The sequence below is a fragment of the Talpa europaea genome (assembly GCF_964194135.1).
Source record: "Talpa europaea genome assembly, chromosome: 10".
In the NCBI taxonomy this organism is placed as follows: domain Eukaryota; kingdom Metazoa; phylum Chordata; class Mammalia; order Eulipotyphla; family Talpidae; genus Talpa; species Talpa europaea.
The window spans coordinates 12,458,982-12,474,071 of NC_140077.1; the positions used below are offsets into that span (position 1 = coordinate 12,458,982).

General features: G+C 39.0%; 1 protein-coding gene across 5 annotated transcripts; it reads left to right on the forward strand.

Moving 5' to 3' along the window:
• Positions 1 to 38: 38 nt before the first annotated feature.
• Positions 39 to 13,413, forward strand: ZDHHC6 (zDHHC palmitoyltransferase 6; the record flags this gene model as incomplete). 5 transcript variants are annotated; one of them, XM_084244803.1, is made up of 10 exons in its annotated part: positions 39 to 305; positions 1,826 to 1,917; positions 3,088 to 3,247; positions 4,429 to 4,590; positions 6,149 to 6,202; positions 9,963 to 10,130; positions 11,140 to 11,181; positions 11,770 to 11,915; positions 12,004 to 12,050; positions 12,948 to 13,413. In XM_084244803.1, the coding sequence occupies 10 exons, from the start codon at positions 39 to 41 to the stop codon at positions 13,049 to 13,051; spliced, it is 1,242 nt and encodes a 413-aa protein (XP_084100929.1). In that variant the 3' UTR covers positions 13,052 to 13,413. The 5 variants fall into 5 exon arrangements, with proteins under 5 accessions (XP_084100929.1, XP_084100930.1, XP_084100931.1 ...); XM_084244804.1 differs by having other exon boundaries at positions 1,838 to 1,917; XM_084244806.1 differs by having other exon boundaries at positions 259 to 305; positions 3,180 to 3,247.
• Positions 13,414 to 15,090: the final 1,677 nt, after the last annotated feature.

A 15,090-nucleotide genomic window follows, 5' to 3' on the forward strand; every position in this document is an offset into this window, starting at 1 on the left:
AATTCTTTACAAATAGGGAGACATTCTTCCTCACCAAAATGGGTGCATTCTGCTCAATTATCAAGTTTGAAAATCTCCAAGAATTAAAGAGACTGTGTCACTGGGGTCCCATTATAGCTCTTGGTGTTATAGCAATATGCTCGACAATGGCCATGATTGACTCTGTGTTGTGGTACTGGCCCTTACATACCACTGGAGGAAGTGTGAATTTCATCATGTTGATCAATTGGACTGTCATGATTCTTTATAATTACTTCAATGCCATGTTCGTTGGTCCTGGCTTTGTCCCTCTGGGATGGAAACCGGTAAGAAAAAGATTCCTTACCATGATGTGTCTGATGATAATCCTTATTTAGTTTTTTCCTCATCTGCCAACCAATAATAGCAAACAACCATTTTGCCCTGGTAGAGACTACATTTTTCTAATAATTGATCCTTTGAAGGTCAAAGACTTTATTTCAAACCTGTCTGAAGACATTGATCTAAATTAACATTTCCTAAAGTGATTTCATTGAATATTTGTCCTGTATTTAAAAAACAAACAAACAGGGAGAGGGAAAGTCCATGGTTTAAGTGTTTCAGAAACACTGCATTTCATGCACCCCTCTTACAATTTCACAATGTGGTTTGGCTTTGGGATCTTTTTTCTTGTAATACATTAACAGCCTTCAGAGCTGAGAAAAGCTCTTTAGAAACTGCTGGTTTAAATCATAAGGTGTTGAAGTTATGGCAGCCACACCATTGCATTGGAAAGTTGATTTTGTGGCTACTTCAAGTTGTTAAGTTTTTGCTCCAGAATTTCCATATCCCTTGCTAAGGGACATCCCTTGGTAGCTTGTTAGAACTGCAGAATCTCGGGCTGCACTCCAGATTTATGGAATCAGAATCCGCATTTAACAAAAGCCCCAGTTCATTCTCAGGTACGTTCAAGTTGAAGAAACACGAGCACACTAGTTGAAGTGGGTACAGAGATGGGTAAGACCCAGCTCATATTCTGGAAAACCTACCTCTGAGGAGAGAATCCAAGGTACTTGTGAAAATAACTAAACTGTAGCGTGGAGTGATGAGTGATGTTGAAGTTGGAAGGAACTAATCCTTTTCAGATGGAGACCTAAGGAAGGAGGGGGAATGTATGCAGAAAATGGGGAAGAGGACATTTCTGCTTGAGGGAATGGTGGGATCCGGAGTTTTGACACCATGGACAGCCTGGTTTGACTGGAAAAGAGATGGCCTCCTGCAGATAATCCTGAAACCAAGGCAGGTCATAGAAGCCTCACATACATGAGAAATTGTGAAATCATGGGGAGTCATTAGAGGTTTTCAAGCAGAAATCTCACACTTGTGACATAGGAATATTATTCTGCAATATACGGTTTGAATTAAAGAGAAACTACAGTGAAGGAGAGTAGTTTGATCGAAATGGCTCAAGAGAGGAGCCAGATATCTGAAAGGAGTCAACTCTGATGTTTGAATCCCCACTCTAAAATCCTTGCCCACTTTGCAGGTACGTTTTCTCTGTACTCCTCCCATTATGTCAAGATTCTGGATCTTAGTAGAACCAACTAATCCTTGGTCATACTGGATCTGGGTAGAGCCTGGAGAAGAGAAACTACAGGTCATTTCTGGGTACTCAGGAACTGGCACTGCTGTTAGCAGAAATTCATTATTTAAAAAGAGTGTAGCCCAAATAAAAGGGCTGAAAATTCAAATTCAGATTCTATTCTTCCCCCATCACCCAAAAAAAGTCACAACATTTATTCATTAGACTTGAATAATGATTATGTTCAGATATCTGATATAATTTTGTTTCTATTTTGCTGCCAAGGAAAACTCTCAGGATAGCATGTACCTCCAGTATTGTAAAGTCTGCCAAGCATACAAGGCACCACGGTCGCATCACTGCAGGAAGTGTAACAGGTACTATGTGTCTGCTCTGCATGGGGCGGGTGGAGCTACTTGATTACTGGTCTTCTGTGAATATTTCTACCATGCCACTCCTAGTTTTATTAAAGATATTTTTGAAATATTTAAGCGTCTAGAACCACAATTGTACTCGTAAATGAGCAATCCTAATAATTTGCACTCATTTTATGTTTTAAGCGGAGAGAGATTTTTCTAGAACAATACAGATTGACTTAGCTTCATTCCCTACCAAGAGCAGAGTAAAAATTTCACCTTCGAGTTGTTTCCAGAGATCAGGATTAATTGTGCTTTTTAAACTGTCATATATTGCCTAGCTTTAGAGTTGTCCTGAGTTTAAATTACAAAGACGACCTACTTTGTTCCTTATTTAGTTGACTGACCTTTAAGGTGTGTACAAATACAATAATTGAATCCAGATGCCTATTATCTCAAGTCTTTTAAATCAGAATCTTAATGGGAAGGAAACGGTATCACTACAAAAATGTTATGTAAGCAAGAACCTTTTTAAATAAACAGCTTCATCCACTGCTTAATAAGAAATTCATGGTGGTAACAGTGAGGTTTAGGGGAACCGTTGGTGGTGAATGAAGTTCACTGGGAGGCCAGGAGATTTTCTTCTAGCAACAATAAAGGAAGCACAGTGAGACTTTGCTTACTCTACTCTATTTCATATTCCAAAATCAGCTTGCTTAGCTCGGGGATTCCACATCTGAAGGATGAGAACAGGAAGGAAGGAAGTTACAGGCATCTGTAAGGTCCCATTAACCCCAGTGGAGATTTATAAGTGACTGTTGAGACTCTTGTTCTCCACATCCATCACTGCATTTCAGAGCTCAAGGAAAACCAGAAACTATGCTCATTTTCCTACAGTGAACCTCTCAATGGCTTCCTGACTTCTCTAAACAAACTTACCCATAGCAGACATCTTTTCTTTGGGAGCTGTTACAGAACCTGCCCTTTAAATTTAAAAGAAGTTCTGTTCAGAGCTGTTTAAAAACTCAGAGATTTGTCTTTCTGTTCATGAAATGTAACTCCCCTGTGAAATGTAACTCCCCTGTGACTCAGAGATATGCTGAATTTTTTTTTTTTTGGCTTGATATTTTGAAGACCAAAGTTATGGAAAATTGATGATGCTGCATGTTTTATGTAAATTTTTCTTGTTAGATGTGTGATGAAGATGGACCATCACTGTCCCTGGATCAACAACTGTTGTGGCTACCAAAACCATGCTTCCTTCACGCTCTTTCTCCTGTTAGCACCGCTGGGTTGTATTCATGCTGCCTTCATTTTTGTTATGACTATGTACACCCAGCTGTATAATCGGGTAAGTGAAAGTGGTAGTTACCAAAATTATGTGAGAAGTCCCTTTTTGAAAATATGCTGTCTATGACTTAGGAGGGAAGACAGGACATTTTGCCTTGCCTTGTTAGGGATTCCTTTTAAACAAGCATTAAAACTTAATTTTTCAGATGAAGGATTATTTTGTTTTGTTAACTCACCATATGTGCTCTAGTTGAAGTTGATAATTATTTTAGTACTATATATATAATTTACTGGCTTTCAGACTTGGCAGCTGTGCTAAGAATAATTAGAAAAACAAAAGAATGAGAGAAAGGTAGCACTGATGCTTCCTTTTCCATCCAATTCATGTGGCAAGTTATTCTTTTGTTTGTTTTAACACCAGTGCCCTGGAGGGGGTGGCTCGTGGAGCAAGCATGGGTCCTCAAATACCCAGCAAGAGATTGAGTTGATTTATGGGCAAGTGGGCATGAGCTAAAGTTCAGGGGTCTCACAAATTCAAGTCCCTCAACGGACCCAGAAGTTAAATGAGGACACAGGCCTGATGAGCCCATGGCAAACCAGAGAAGATACGTCCTGCACAGAGCAAACAATCCATATTCGACTATAGCCAGTTTATGATGCTAAGTCTTCTATTTTTTTTTTTTTTGAGAAAAATCTGAAAATCCTGATTTTGTTTTTTTAAATATGAAATCTGATTTTTAAATGGTGTCACCTATTTTTTTTAAATATTGTAGGCAGTATGTACCTGCAGGCCGTATTTGACTTGCATTTTGCCAGTTTTTAACTCTGGATTAAACTCTTCCCCTGTGAGGGAAGAAACAACTGACTCCAAAGCTCTTTTGTTGCTGTGGAAGATTACTGGAAATATATTACTATAAATAGAGAAGAGCAAAGAACAGGGGAGATGCAGTTACGAGTGGTGTCTGGTGTTGTCCGTGCATATTAATGTTTGTGGAGTCTTCCTAACACTTTCTAGGGAAATAATATAAAACAAAAAATGTGACATTTGAGAATAACGAAATGATACGGTGCCAAAAGTATGAGCTCAAGCCCCAGTGTTAATGGAAACAGCTCTGTCTGCTCTGGCCATAGTGTCAAGTTGTCACGTGTTGATCTTCTTACCAAGTTGTTTTAAATGTTACAGTAGACTCTGACCATTTACAACAACCAAGTATTTCGAGTGTGTGCTATTGTTGTTTGTAGCTCTCCTTTGGGTGGAACACGGTAAAGATTGATATGAGTGCAGCCCGGAGAGACCCTCTTCCAATTATTCCGTTTGGATTAGCTGCATTTGCTGCCACCTTGTTTGCCTTGGGATTAGCGTTAGGAACAACTATAGCGGTTGGAATGTTGTTTTTTATCCAGGTAAGTTCCTTGGTTATGCTTGTCTCTAGCCAAACGTTGTCAAGTCATTGGGGCTGATTGTCATGAAGTGATAAGGGCTGCATTTAAGTATCCAGTGTGAAATAGAAGTTATTGTTACTTGTTCCGTCTAGTTAATTTAATCTTCTCTGGCTTAGTCAGATAATTTTCAAGTATCTTTGCCAGAACTTACAAATTACAAGGTAATTGATTTAATTTTTAAAATGTTGCCTGAGAGCTATGCGGCACTTTATAGCTGAGAAAGTTCTTCTCTCACTTAGTTTCTTTTGATCTGCACATCAACCCCAAAGAGATTGAAAAGGGGCATTATTTTCCCTTCCTTACAGATAAGTAACTGAGTCACAGAAAGATTAAGTGACGTACCCAAGATCATCCATTTGTGTATTCAGAAAATTAACTATTAATGTTATTTTATAATAGCACATATTTAATCATAATAATATAGCTGACATGTATTGAGTACCTTTGTGCAAGACCCTGTGTAGGAATTTTTCATGATGTCATTTAATCTCCTTAACAACCAAGTGATACAGATGGTATTTAATGCCTATGATCTGATGTATCACCTGACGCTGCCTTAATGAAGAGGGCCGTGCCCCCAGGGAACTCACAATTAGGAGTAAACTGTTGACTGATACAGGGTCATGTGTCTATCACTGAGTCATGTGCAAAGCGCTCTGAGAACACAGAGGGCAAGGCTGTGGGCTTAGCTCTCTTCACTCACTTAATTCCCTTATTCCCTCTTTGAAGGCCTAGTGTGGGCGGGGTATTGTGCTGGGCCCTTGGGATATGACAGAGACTCCTAGTCCAGGGCTGTCTTTACTATGTCACATACCTCTCAAGGGACAGCCAAACTCATAGAATTAGGGTGCTGCCTATGAGGGCTGGCAACATCACCCAACCCTTTTTTGAACTCTTGGTTTTAACATCAGCTCATTTTGGCTATTATACTTTATGTTTTCTACCAGCCTGGAATCAAGTCTTTGAATTTTTACCCCCCAGATGCCCACAGTTAAAAATCATATTAGAAATAAACTAGAATCCTGTGGTATAAGAACCTACTAAGTGGATTAGTCATATCTAAGAAAATTGGATAATAAAATAACAACTGATTATTTTCTTTTTTTCAAGGCAAGCAGAATATCCTAAGTTGACTGAAATGAGTCATTATTACTTGCAATAGATTAATCATAAATTTAAGATTCATTAAAAATAGCAATATTTTAATAGCAAAGTACTTAATTGCCGATTATCAATATTTTATTACTATCTAAAAACCTTGGTCACAAGAATATACTTAAAATATGTTTATTAAAATAGATTCAGATTTTATTATGAATTGATGTGGTCACTTTTATGAAGAGGTCGTAGTGCAATGTTAGGAACAAGGGTGTTAGAGTCAAATGTATCACACGCTTTTACTTAACCTCCGTTATTTTATCTTCATCTATGGGATGGAGCAATAGGGTGATTATGAAGATAATCTTAAAGGAACCCAAGTCATATTATAAAATTTTCCTATCTATCATTTAATTTCCAGATGAAAATAATTTTCAGAAACAAAACTTCTATTGAATCATGGATTGAAGAGAAGGTAAATTTTATAATTGTTTCTTCAATATCAATAAAGTGCTAATTAGCTAATAGACCAGATTAACTAATAAATGCCTAAAAATGAAAACATGGCTGTCAGATGGCTTCCTTAGGTCACTTACCTGCCTTCGAAAAGATGAGTAGGGGAAAGATTTTGATTCATTTCTCACTTAACATAACTCCCACAGAAATTTGCTTCTCATACACTGAGAGCTGCTGACGAAGCCTAAATCACACATTTGTGTTCAGCAGTCCATTTGGAAAGGGACTTCTGTCCTACCAAGGTCCTAGCAAGATTTTCTTAGTGCTTAGACATCAGTCAGATAGGGCTGCACATGAGTGGAGCTAGCTGGGAACCCGAATTATCAGACTGGGGGAGCTGATTGTTCCCACAGGGGACCCTCACCCAGTATTGTGAGATCATTTATCTTCCGAAAGTAAGATCTCTGGGTTCTGCTGACACACGCTTTCCATTTTTAAGTGTTAGCAAACAATTCAAGTTGAACACAAACAAAATTTTCTGTGGGCCTAATCAAACCCCTCTGTAATCCAAACATGTCCCCCTGGCAGCCTGGGGCTCTAACTTATAGCAGCAGTTTTCCAGCCTGTTGGTCTCAGTGCCTTTTACACTCAACAAAAATTGTTAAGGACACTAAAGTTTTTGATAACATGTATAACATCTCTTGATATTTGCCATCTGACTGACAAAATTTTTGAGATATATTCCTTCATTTAAAAATAACAATAGTGACTCATTCTATGTTAATAAACATATTTTTTGAAAAGCAGTATTTTCCAAAATAAAAAAGTCACATTGTTTTATGTTTTTACAATCTCTTTAGTATCTGACTTAACAGAAAACAGATTCTCACATCTGCATTCAATCTATTGATATATTGCTTCGATTGAAGTATATGAAGAATGTCCATCTTCACACAGATAAGTAGGTAGAATAGAGTATTTTAATAGACCTTTTAAAGAGAGTGGGCATTCTTTAATACTACATTAAAACATGACAGGTGGTAGTTCTTGAAATGTTAGTTGCACGTGAGATCTGAAATTGTATCAGGAAACTTTTTGTATTCTTTTACATCTTAAAGTCATCAGTCTATCTAGGTTTTTGAATAGATCTTTACCCATACAGATTTTAATAATGTCAGGTTTGGTCATTTGAAAAGTATTGGCTTATAGGGCCTCCCCTGTGGTGCAGCAGGTTGAGCGCCACACTGTGAAGCTGTCCCCAGCCTCTGCAGCACGGGTTCGATTCCCAGCCAGGCGGCGAGAATCCCACATGGCATGGCTGACCTCTCCTGTTGCGCCCACTGCTCCCCTCAGCAGTGCCTTTGGTCCGTCTGCCTGCTCTGCTCCTCGCTCTGTCTCTGGTGAATCCTCTTGCTCTCCCATGCTTCTGACTGTACCCCAGTTCTTGTATAAAAAATCTTTAAAAAAAAAAAAAAGTATCCGCTTACTCTACAGGTTTTCCAACTACTGACACATTCATTATATAAAGTATCTAAAAATTGTATTCATTTGTAACTACCAGTTTTATAAGAAGAATCTTTAAATATTGGAAAGCTGTCAAGCTCATAATGGTGGATACAAATTTTCCAAAATTCTAATTTTTACTTGAAAGCCTTGATTTTTTTTTTTTTTTTTGTCCACTGGCAACAAGTACTCTGTTGTTTACATTGAAATGACAGTCTGCCTTTATTTTTGAGAAAATGTCTGTGATACTGGAGTCTGAATAACCTGAGTTTGTCTGCTACATCACTCATTCTTTCAAGTGAAAATAGTGTTAAATGAAAAACTAGCTCACAAATCAAGTGTTTTTCTTGAGATAAGCACTTTGACATGTGTTATATTGCTCAGAATATTAAAGTGACATCTGCCTGATTTAATAAAAATGAAATATTTTTATTGTATCATCAAGGACATTCTTATGTTAAACTGGTCTTCTTTTGTTTGGGGTTTGATTTTGAACTATGAATGTGTAGTGGCGAAGAACATAATTACTAACAGTTTGGTGCTGCTGTCTTGATTCCTGCTTCAGGTACCCATAATCTTACCTGACCCCCCTCTTTGAAAATGTCAATGCAATGAAAAAGACAAATAACATCTTAATATTATTATGAAAGATTTTTGACTGTTGAATCTCAGGATAAGGTCTTGTAGACTCAGAGTTCTGCAGAGCATGCTCTGAACTCCAAGGTCCTTAGCTCATACATACTCATACATAAAACCTTCTATGTCTTCCTCTTATCTGTATTTCCAGCTGCTTTTCCTACCTGTCCCTGCTCCATCTCACACTTACTACCAGCTAAAATACATTACCCATAGTTGTCACATCTTGTGCTTCATATCTTTGCATATGGTGATCCCTCTGCACCTCTTTTCTGCCTGATTTCTTGTCTCTCAAGACTTTGGGTGTCATTTCCTCCAGGGAACCTTCCCTGACTCTCCCTAGACTTGGTTAAGTACTGTTATTCCTGTTTCCCTTGGCATCCCCTGCAGCCTCTGTCCCTTTCAACACAGCGTATTGAGGGAATCCCCCCGACTTCGCTGAGTGCCCCTTTGAGGCAGAAACCACACTACTCATTCCTGTGAACTCCTCTCATCCTTACCACTTTTTCTTTGTTAATAGTGTAGAGATTTGTGTTACCTGATTCATTGGGAAGACTGACTCTTTCATTAGTATGAAAAGGGAAAAGAAATTACCCTTTAAATCTGGTGACAGATTTGTACAATTGAGTAGATTCACACATGATAAATCCTGACAGTTTTTTTAATGTAATAAATGTCAATATCACCTTATAAGTAACTGCAAGAAACTTTACCCTACAATATTGTCTCCTGATAATATATTTTGAGGTGTCATTTTTTTACTCATGAGCAAGGCTTCTTGTAGAGGAACATGCTAAATCTGGAAGTTATTTTAAAACTGTGCTCTCTGCTGAGTCAAAATTCAAATAAATGATCACATTAAGTTCGTAGAAAATGTATTGAAATTACCAGATAGGAAAATTTATATAACAAATTTCAACTGGCTTGTATTATTGTAAGAATAATGCTTGTTTATACCACTAGATGTCAGTGTAACTTAAGAAATTCTGAATCAGTTTAAGTTAAAGCTAACAGTTTTATGGCCTAAAATATAATTTATGCCATTCATAAAGATATATGTATGTATAAAATATACATGTCAATGCTTATATAAATGACTATACGTATGTGTGTGAAAACTGAAAGATTCCCCTGCACTTTCCTATTAGCTTTTTTAAAAAGATGATTTTCTTAAAATGATGATTTCAGTGTCGGGTCCTTCCTGGCTGTTGCCACAGGTGTTGCTGACACCCAGGAGAAAACTGTCGTGTTGTGCGCCCAGTGAACAGCCCCCTCCATCTTTAATGAGCGGCTTTCTCTTAAATCTGCTTGTCAATATCTTTTCTTCGCATCTGGATTTTTTTTTCTGTTGTTGAACAAGTGGCAACATGGCAACTTATTTTTTAAATGAATAAAACCATTAACTCCTTTAATAAACATTAAAGGATGATACCTATTTCCTGTCAGGCACTTTCCGGATGATCTCATACAGGTCGATGGCACATGTTTTCATCTGTTTTCTCTCTTCTGTGTACATTGCAACAAAGGGGAGGCATTTTCATGAATGATACAAATTTAAGGAATAAACATTGTCATTAGTGTATTGTCAAAAGCCATTGAAGGGAGGGACATCTGCCAACTTCTGTCTTTGTGACCCCCAGGCTAAAGATCGAATTCAATATTATCAACTCGATGAAGTCTTTGTTTTTCCTTATGATATGGGAAGCAGATGGAAGAACTTTAAACAGGTATTTACATGGTCAGGCGTCCCTGAAGGAGATGGACTGGAGTGGCCAGTAAGAGAAGGCTGTCACCAGTACAGCTTAACAGTGAGTGTTTTTGTTCAAAAAGACCTTCCTGTTTACCTCACTTCCTTCCCCTTAACTCAAATGACATTTTATAGTAAAATGAGTAATAAGAAAACTTCTAGTATGGCAGAATGAATCTAAGTTAATAAACCTAAAACATTCCTTATGTCCTGTCACTCCCTTCATTTGCACCTTAACTCTTCAAACCTGTTGAGATACAGACCTGATTTTCTTAACTTACTTTTATAAAATCTGGTCTGAAACCATCTTTCAGCTACTTTCTAACTTCCTGACTTCAGCCTTGCCAGTCAGCATTTACTCAGTGAACTCCTTGGACATCCCTGCCACTTAGCTCTCCTCACACTTTTTTCTCTCATCTGACTTGTTCTCTATCAGAAATAAAGCCCAGTTCCCAGTCCTGTCTCTTTGTAAAGTCTAACCTAAGTACTCTAGACTCATCTGGATTTGGCACCAAATCAGATACAACCCTATGGTACCACATGAGATCCCATGTATTTAATTCTCATAACATCTCTAACTTGAAAAGGTACTAGGATAGAGATTACATGTTACCTGTATTTTCCCCTTTGTACCTAATAGCACCATTTAATAAATCATTATGGCTATGTGGAGAAAATTAAGTTGGAAGATGACTTTTAGTCGAGACTCCCTGTTGAGCTTGCAGTCTATCCTCTCTGTCACTAAAGAATTAGTCTCAGTGTCATTTTCAGATTATATGCCATTCTGGAAACTCCATGGGGGCAGAGAGCACATCTCCCTGATATCTGACCCTTGTCCCCTGATCCCTGATCCTGGATCTGCTCTGTGAATAGATAAAGATGAAGACAGTAGAGAAAATTCTGGAGGAAGCCCCATGTCAGCCCTAGGCTCTTCTGTCCATGCTCAAAACCAGGTGTCAGTAGTTTGAAATGCTGGAAAGTTGAGTTTGTCCTGCCACTGATTAGACGAGGAAAGGCTGTTTTTCAACATTGAAATAAGAGGCTTTTTTTTTTTTTAATCTTCCAAACAGATAGAACAATTGAAACAAAAAGCAGATAAGAGAGTCAGAAGTGTAAGTAATTCTTCTACTATGATATTTTTTTTTCCTTTCTTGGGTTCTACACTGCTTTTAAAATTGAATATTATAGTTTAGCCTGAAGGCTTGGAGAGCATTTAGTCAATGTATATGCCAACACAGAAAAATAATTATCCTCAGTATATACCTTGTTCATCTGAGACACATCCTTATAATGATGCTGTACAATACAGTAACCGCTAGCCACATGTGGCTATTTAAACTTCTAAAAATATTCAATGTCTTGGTTGAACTAACCACATTTTAAGTGCTTTGTAGCTATGTCTATATAGGGGCAACCACATTGGATACCACAAATATATTTCCATCATTGTAGGAAGTTCTGTTGGACAGCACTGCTCTAGAATTTAATTCTCAGCTATGTGCTTGAAATGAAGGGTAAGAAAAACCTTGAGAACTAGAATCATCCATTGCCTCCTCTAAGGGACCTGGATGGGTGGGGAAGTGAGAGGGAAAAAGACTCATCACCTGGTATTTTGAGTTACCTTTAACAATTTAAATTCAAACTTTAAAAAGCTCAGATATGGGTAAATGTGAAATTCTTCTTTTGATCACTAATGATAGGTTCGCTATAAAGTAATAGAAGATTATAGTGGTGCCTGCTGCCCTTTGAATAAAGGAATCAAAACCTTCTTCACAAGTCCCTGCACTGAAGAGCCTCGAATCCGGATACAGAAAGGCGAGTTCATTTTGGCCACAAGAGGGTTACGGTAAGTGACAAAGTACCGAATTTCTTCTTTACTGACAAAGCTGGCATCTGGCTTAAAAAAGCTAATGTTGCTCTTTTAAATATTTCAGATACTGGTTGTATGGAGATAAAATTCTTGATGATTCCGTTGTAGAAGGTATGAAAGTAGAAATGACTACATAAAGCAGTAATCCCTGGTTTTATAAAACTAAATTTTATAAACAAACATGTTATATGCATTAGGAGTACTAAATAGAAATGTTTGTCATTAAGCAACTCTAGGTTATTTTTTCCAGCATTTGCGTTTATCAGGTCTTTTTAATGATCCTAACATTTCGATTCATCCATAATTTTATTACCAGCACTTCTATAAATGCCATGCTGGTGGTATTAAAGTCCCCACAGCCCTCTGGGGTGGAGATTCTCATTTACATTTGGTTTGCTTGGGCACCCAAGCACTGAGAGGCTAAACACCTTGCCTAGCACCACATGCTGAGCACATGCGGGCTGACCCTGCTCCAGCGCCTGCGCGATGAGCCTGTGCCAGCCGCTCTGTTCTCAGAGAACAGTCCTCTAAGTCTAAAATGAATGGTTTGAAACTTTCTCTTGTCTTTGATTTTAAAGTTTTAGAATTGTTCCATTTTAAAATAAAGATTAACCCAGGATGCCCTTTAAAAAGTTGAAAGAGGAAATTCAGGGAGGCTACACGGAGGTGTTTGCTGGAACAGAGCCAAGTGCTGAGTGTGCCCAAAACACCTTTTCTGATCATTGCACGTGTCAGTGTGCGCCCCTTTGAGAACTTCCCCTGGATCCTTAAGGGGCTGCCTAAAGGGCAGCCACATTAGCACCTTTGCCAGATGATGGGTTTTGGGAAATAGCTGTCTTTTAGCATGTTAGGAACATTTAAAAACCATATTTTTCCTCTCAAATTGGGCTTATTAAAAGATAGTAAAGAGGAAAAAGTCAAATCTAATAAAAACTTATTAATTTGAATGGGGTCTCAGTGATGCCATTACAGTCTGTCTATTTCACATCAATTTCATTTTCTCCTTAGGAGTTTCAAGAATAAGAGGATGGTTTCCTAGAAACTGTGTGGAAAAGTGTCCCTGCGATGCTGAAACAGATCAAGCCCCAGAGAGCGAGAAGAAAAATAGATAGCCACTGTTAAAAGTAGTTAATTCTTAGGCCGCTCAGTTACTTGAAAAAAAAAAAAAAAACCTATTACTACAGATTTATGCAATGACCCTACTCTGGTTAAGGTGTTCTTTTCCTTAAAGGTGCCCTAGTGCCATGACCTAAATATTTTTATTACCATTTTGAAATGGAGAAGCCATTCTGCATATGCCTTTGCCACCTCTTTCTCTCCCCCAAAGGAAAAAATACTTCACCCTAGTAAGTCAGTTGCATTTTCTCTAGGATTTTTTAATGCACTGCACACTCTGGACCTCACCTGCAGAAATAGTTCCCCCTTTGCCAGGAGCATCTGCATGTGATGCTTTTATCTTGTTTCCCCCCAGTTAATATTTCTTATGTAATATTCTAGATTATAGAACTTAATTTGTCAGATTGACTATGAGCCCACATTTTGTTACCCGTCTTTTAATAATGCAGATTTTGTCAAATCAAATAAAGATCAATTGATGTTCTGTATAAATCACAGTTTTTATTTAAATCATTTTTCTTTTTGCTAAATAAAAAGGTCTCAGTTCCTTATGGAAAAACTGCTCCCCTATAAAAAACTGGCATCATGAAGCATGAGTTCAGACACATAGTTCATCTCGCTGCATAAACCCCATTAATAACCAGTGAGATCCCAGCATTCGCAGACTCTCAGCCCACTGATAGCAAACTGCTCACACACGTGACTCCTCAAAGCTGACGCTTACACGAGTTGGTGGATTTGGATGCTTAAAGTTGGACTTATCTAAACACATGGAGAATTAGTCTCCTGTTCCAATATGAATTCTCTCCAGGGTGGGGGATTTTAAACTTTGGGAGTCAGGCTTTGTGGCAGCAACCAGCTGGAGGGCGGGCAGGCGGACCAGAGAGAGCCGGGAAGCTAGGGAGGCAACTGATCCCCCCCAGCCCTGTGAATCTTTACTCTTTCTCTGGGCTCTCTCTGGTGTGGTCTTACCTTTCTGCGGTCACACAGCTCGTCCTCTTGTAACCATCTCTCGTAGCCGTCTCTGAGCGACGCCGCCCTTCTAGCACTGGCCGCTAGGCTCAGGTGTGCACACTCACGCATGCCCACACCCATACTCCAGGTGTCCACAGTCAGGCATGCGTGCCCTGTGCCCACACACCCAAATGCCTCCTGCATCAGCACAGTCAAGGCCGCAGGTGATAGAGGCTAGTGGTGCTAAAGCCTGATAAATTCCCTTACCCTACAGGCTTGTAACCGTTACTAAGGAAAAGGCACCTGGGATTCAGCAGTGAATTAAAACGTGCTCCTGCCCCATGTTAATGAGTGTGGGAAGTGGACAGCTAAGAAAGATAGGTCAGATGGGGTCATGTGGATGAAAAAGGCAGGTGGGATTGTCTGATCGAGGCGACATGTGAAGTGAGGGTACAGGTCTGTCCCCCCGGGAGAATCTGCATTTGGGCTAGAGACAACAGTGAGACCGACAGGCTGGATTGTGCTTGGCACATTGGAGGAAAAGGAAGGCATGGGGTGAGATTCAGGTGGAATGCGTGAGGGGCTAGCACAGGAGGTCAAAGAAATGGGAGGGGCGAGACCCAGGAGAGACCTCCCTGTCCATTCCTACCTTCCTTTTTGTTGATGATGCTCAAGAAAATATTCTCGAGCATTCTAGTTGTTTTGGGTTCAAGGTCTAGAAAGACTATCCAGGAATATTCTCAACTCTCAGTAGAAGCCTGAAAATGAGTCTGTTCAAGACTACTTAGGGAACAACCCAAGGAAAGGAAAAAGAACAATATATGCTCAGTTGGGCATTTGGCCTTGGTAGTATTTGTTGGATTACTCATGGCTGTGGGGTAAGATGGCCTGTTCTTGACTTATTTTCCTTCAGTAGCCCCCCCAACTTGGTTGCATATTAAAATCACCTGTGAACTATCTAAAAAGCCCAATGCCCAGGCTCACATGCCATAGACCTTGTTAATCAGAGTCCCTAGGGTGGCACCCAGCCCTGATTTAGTATCTTTTTAAAGCCCAGTTCATTCTAGTGTGTAGCCAAATG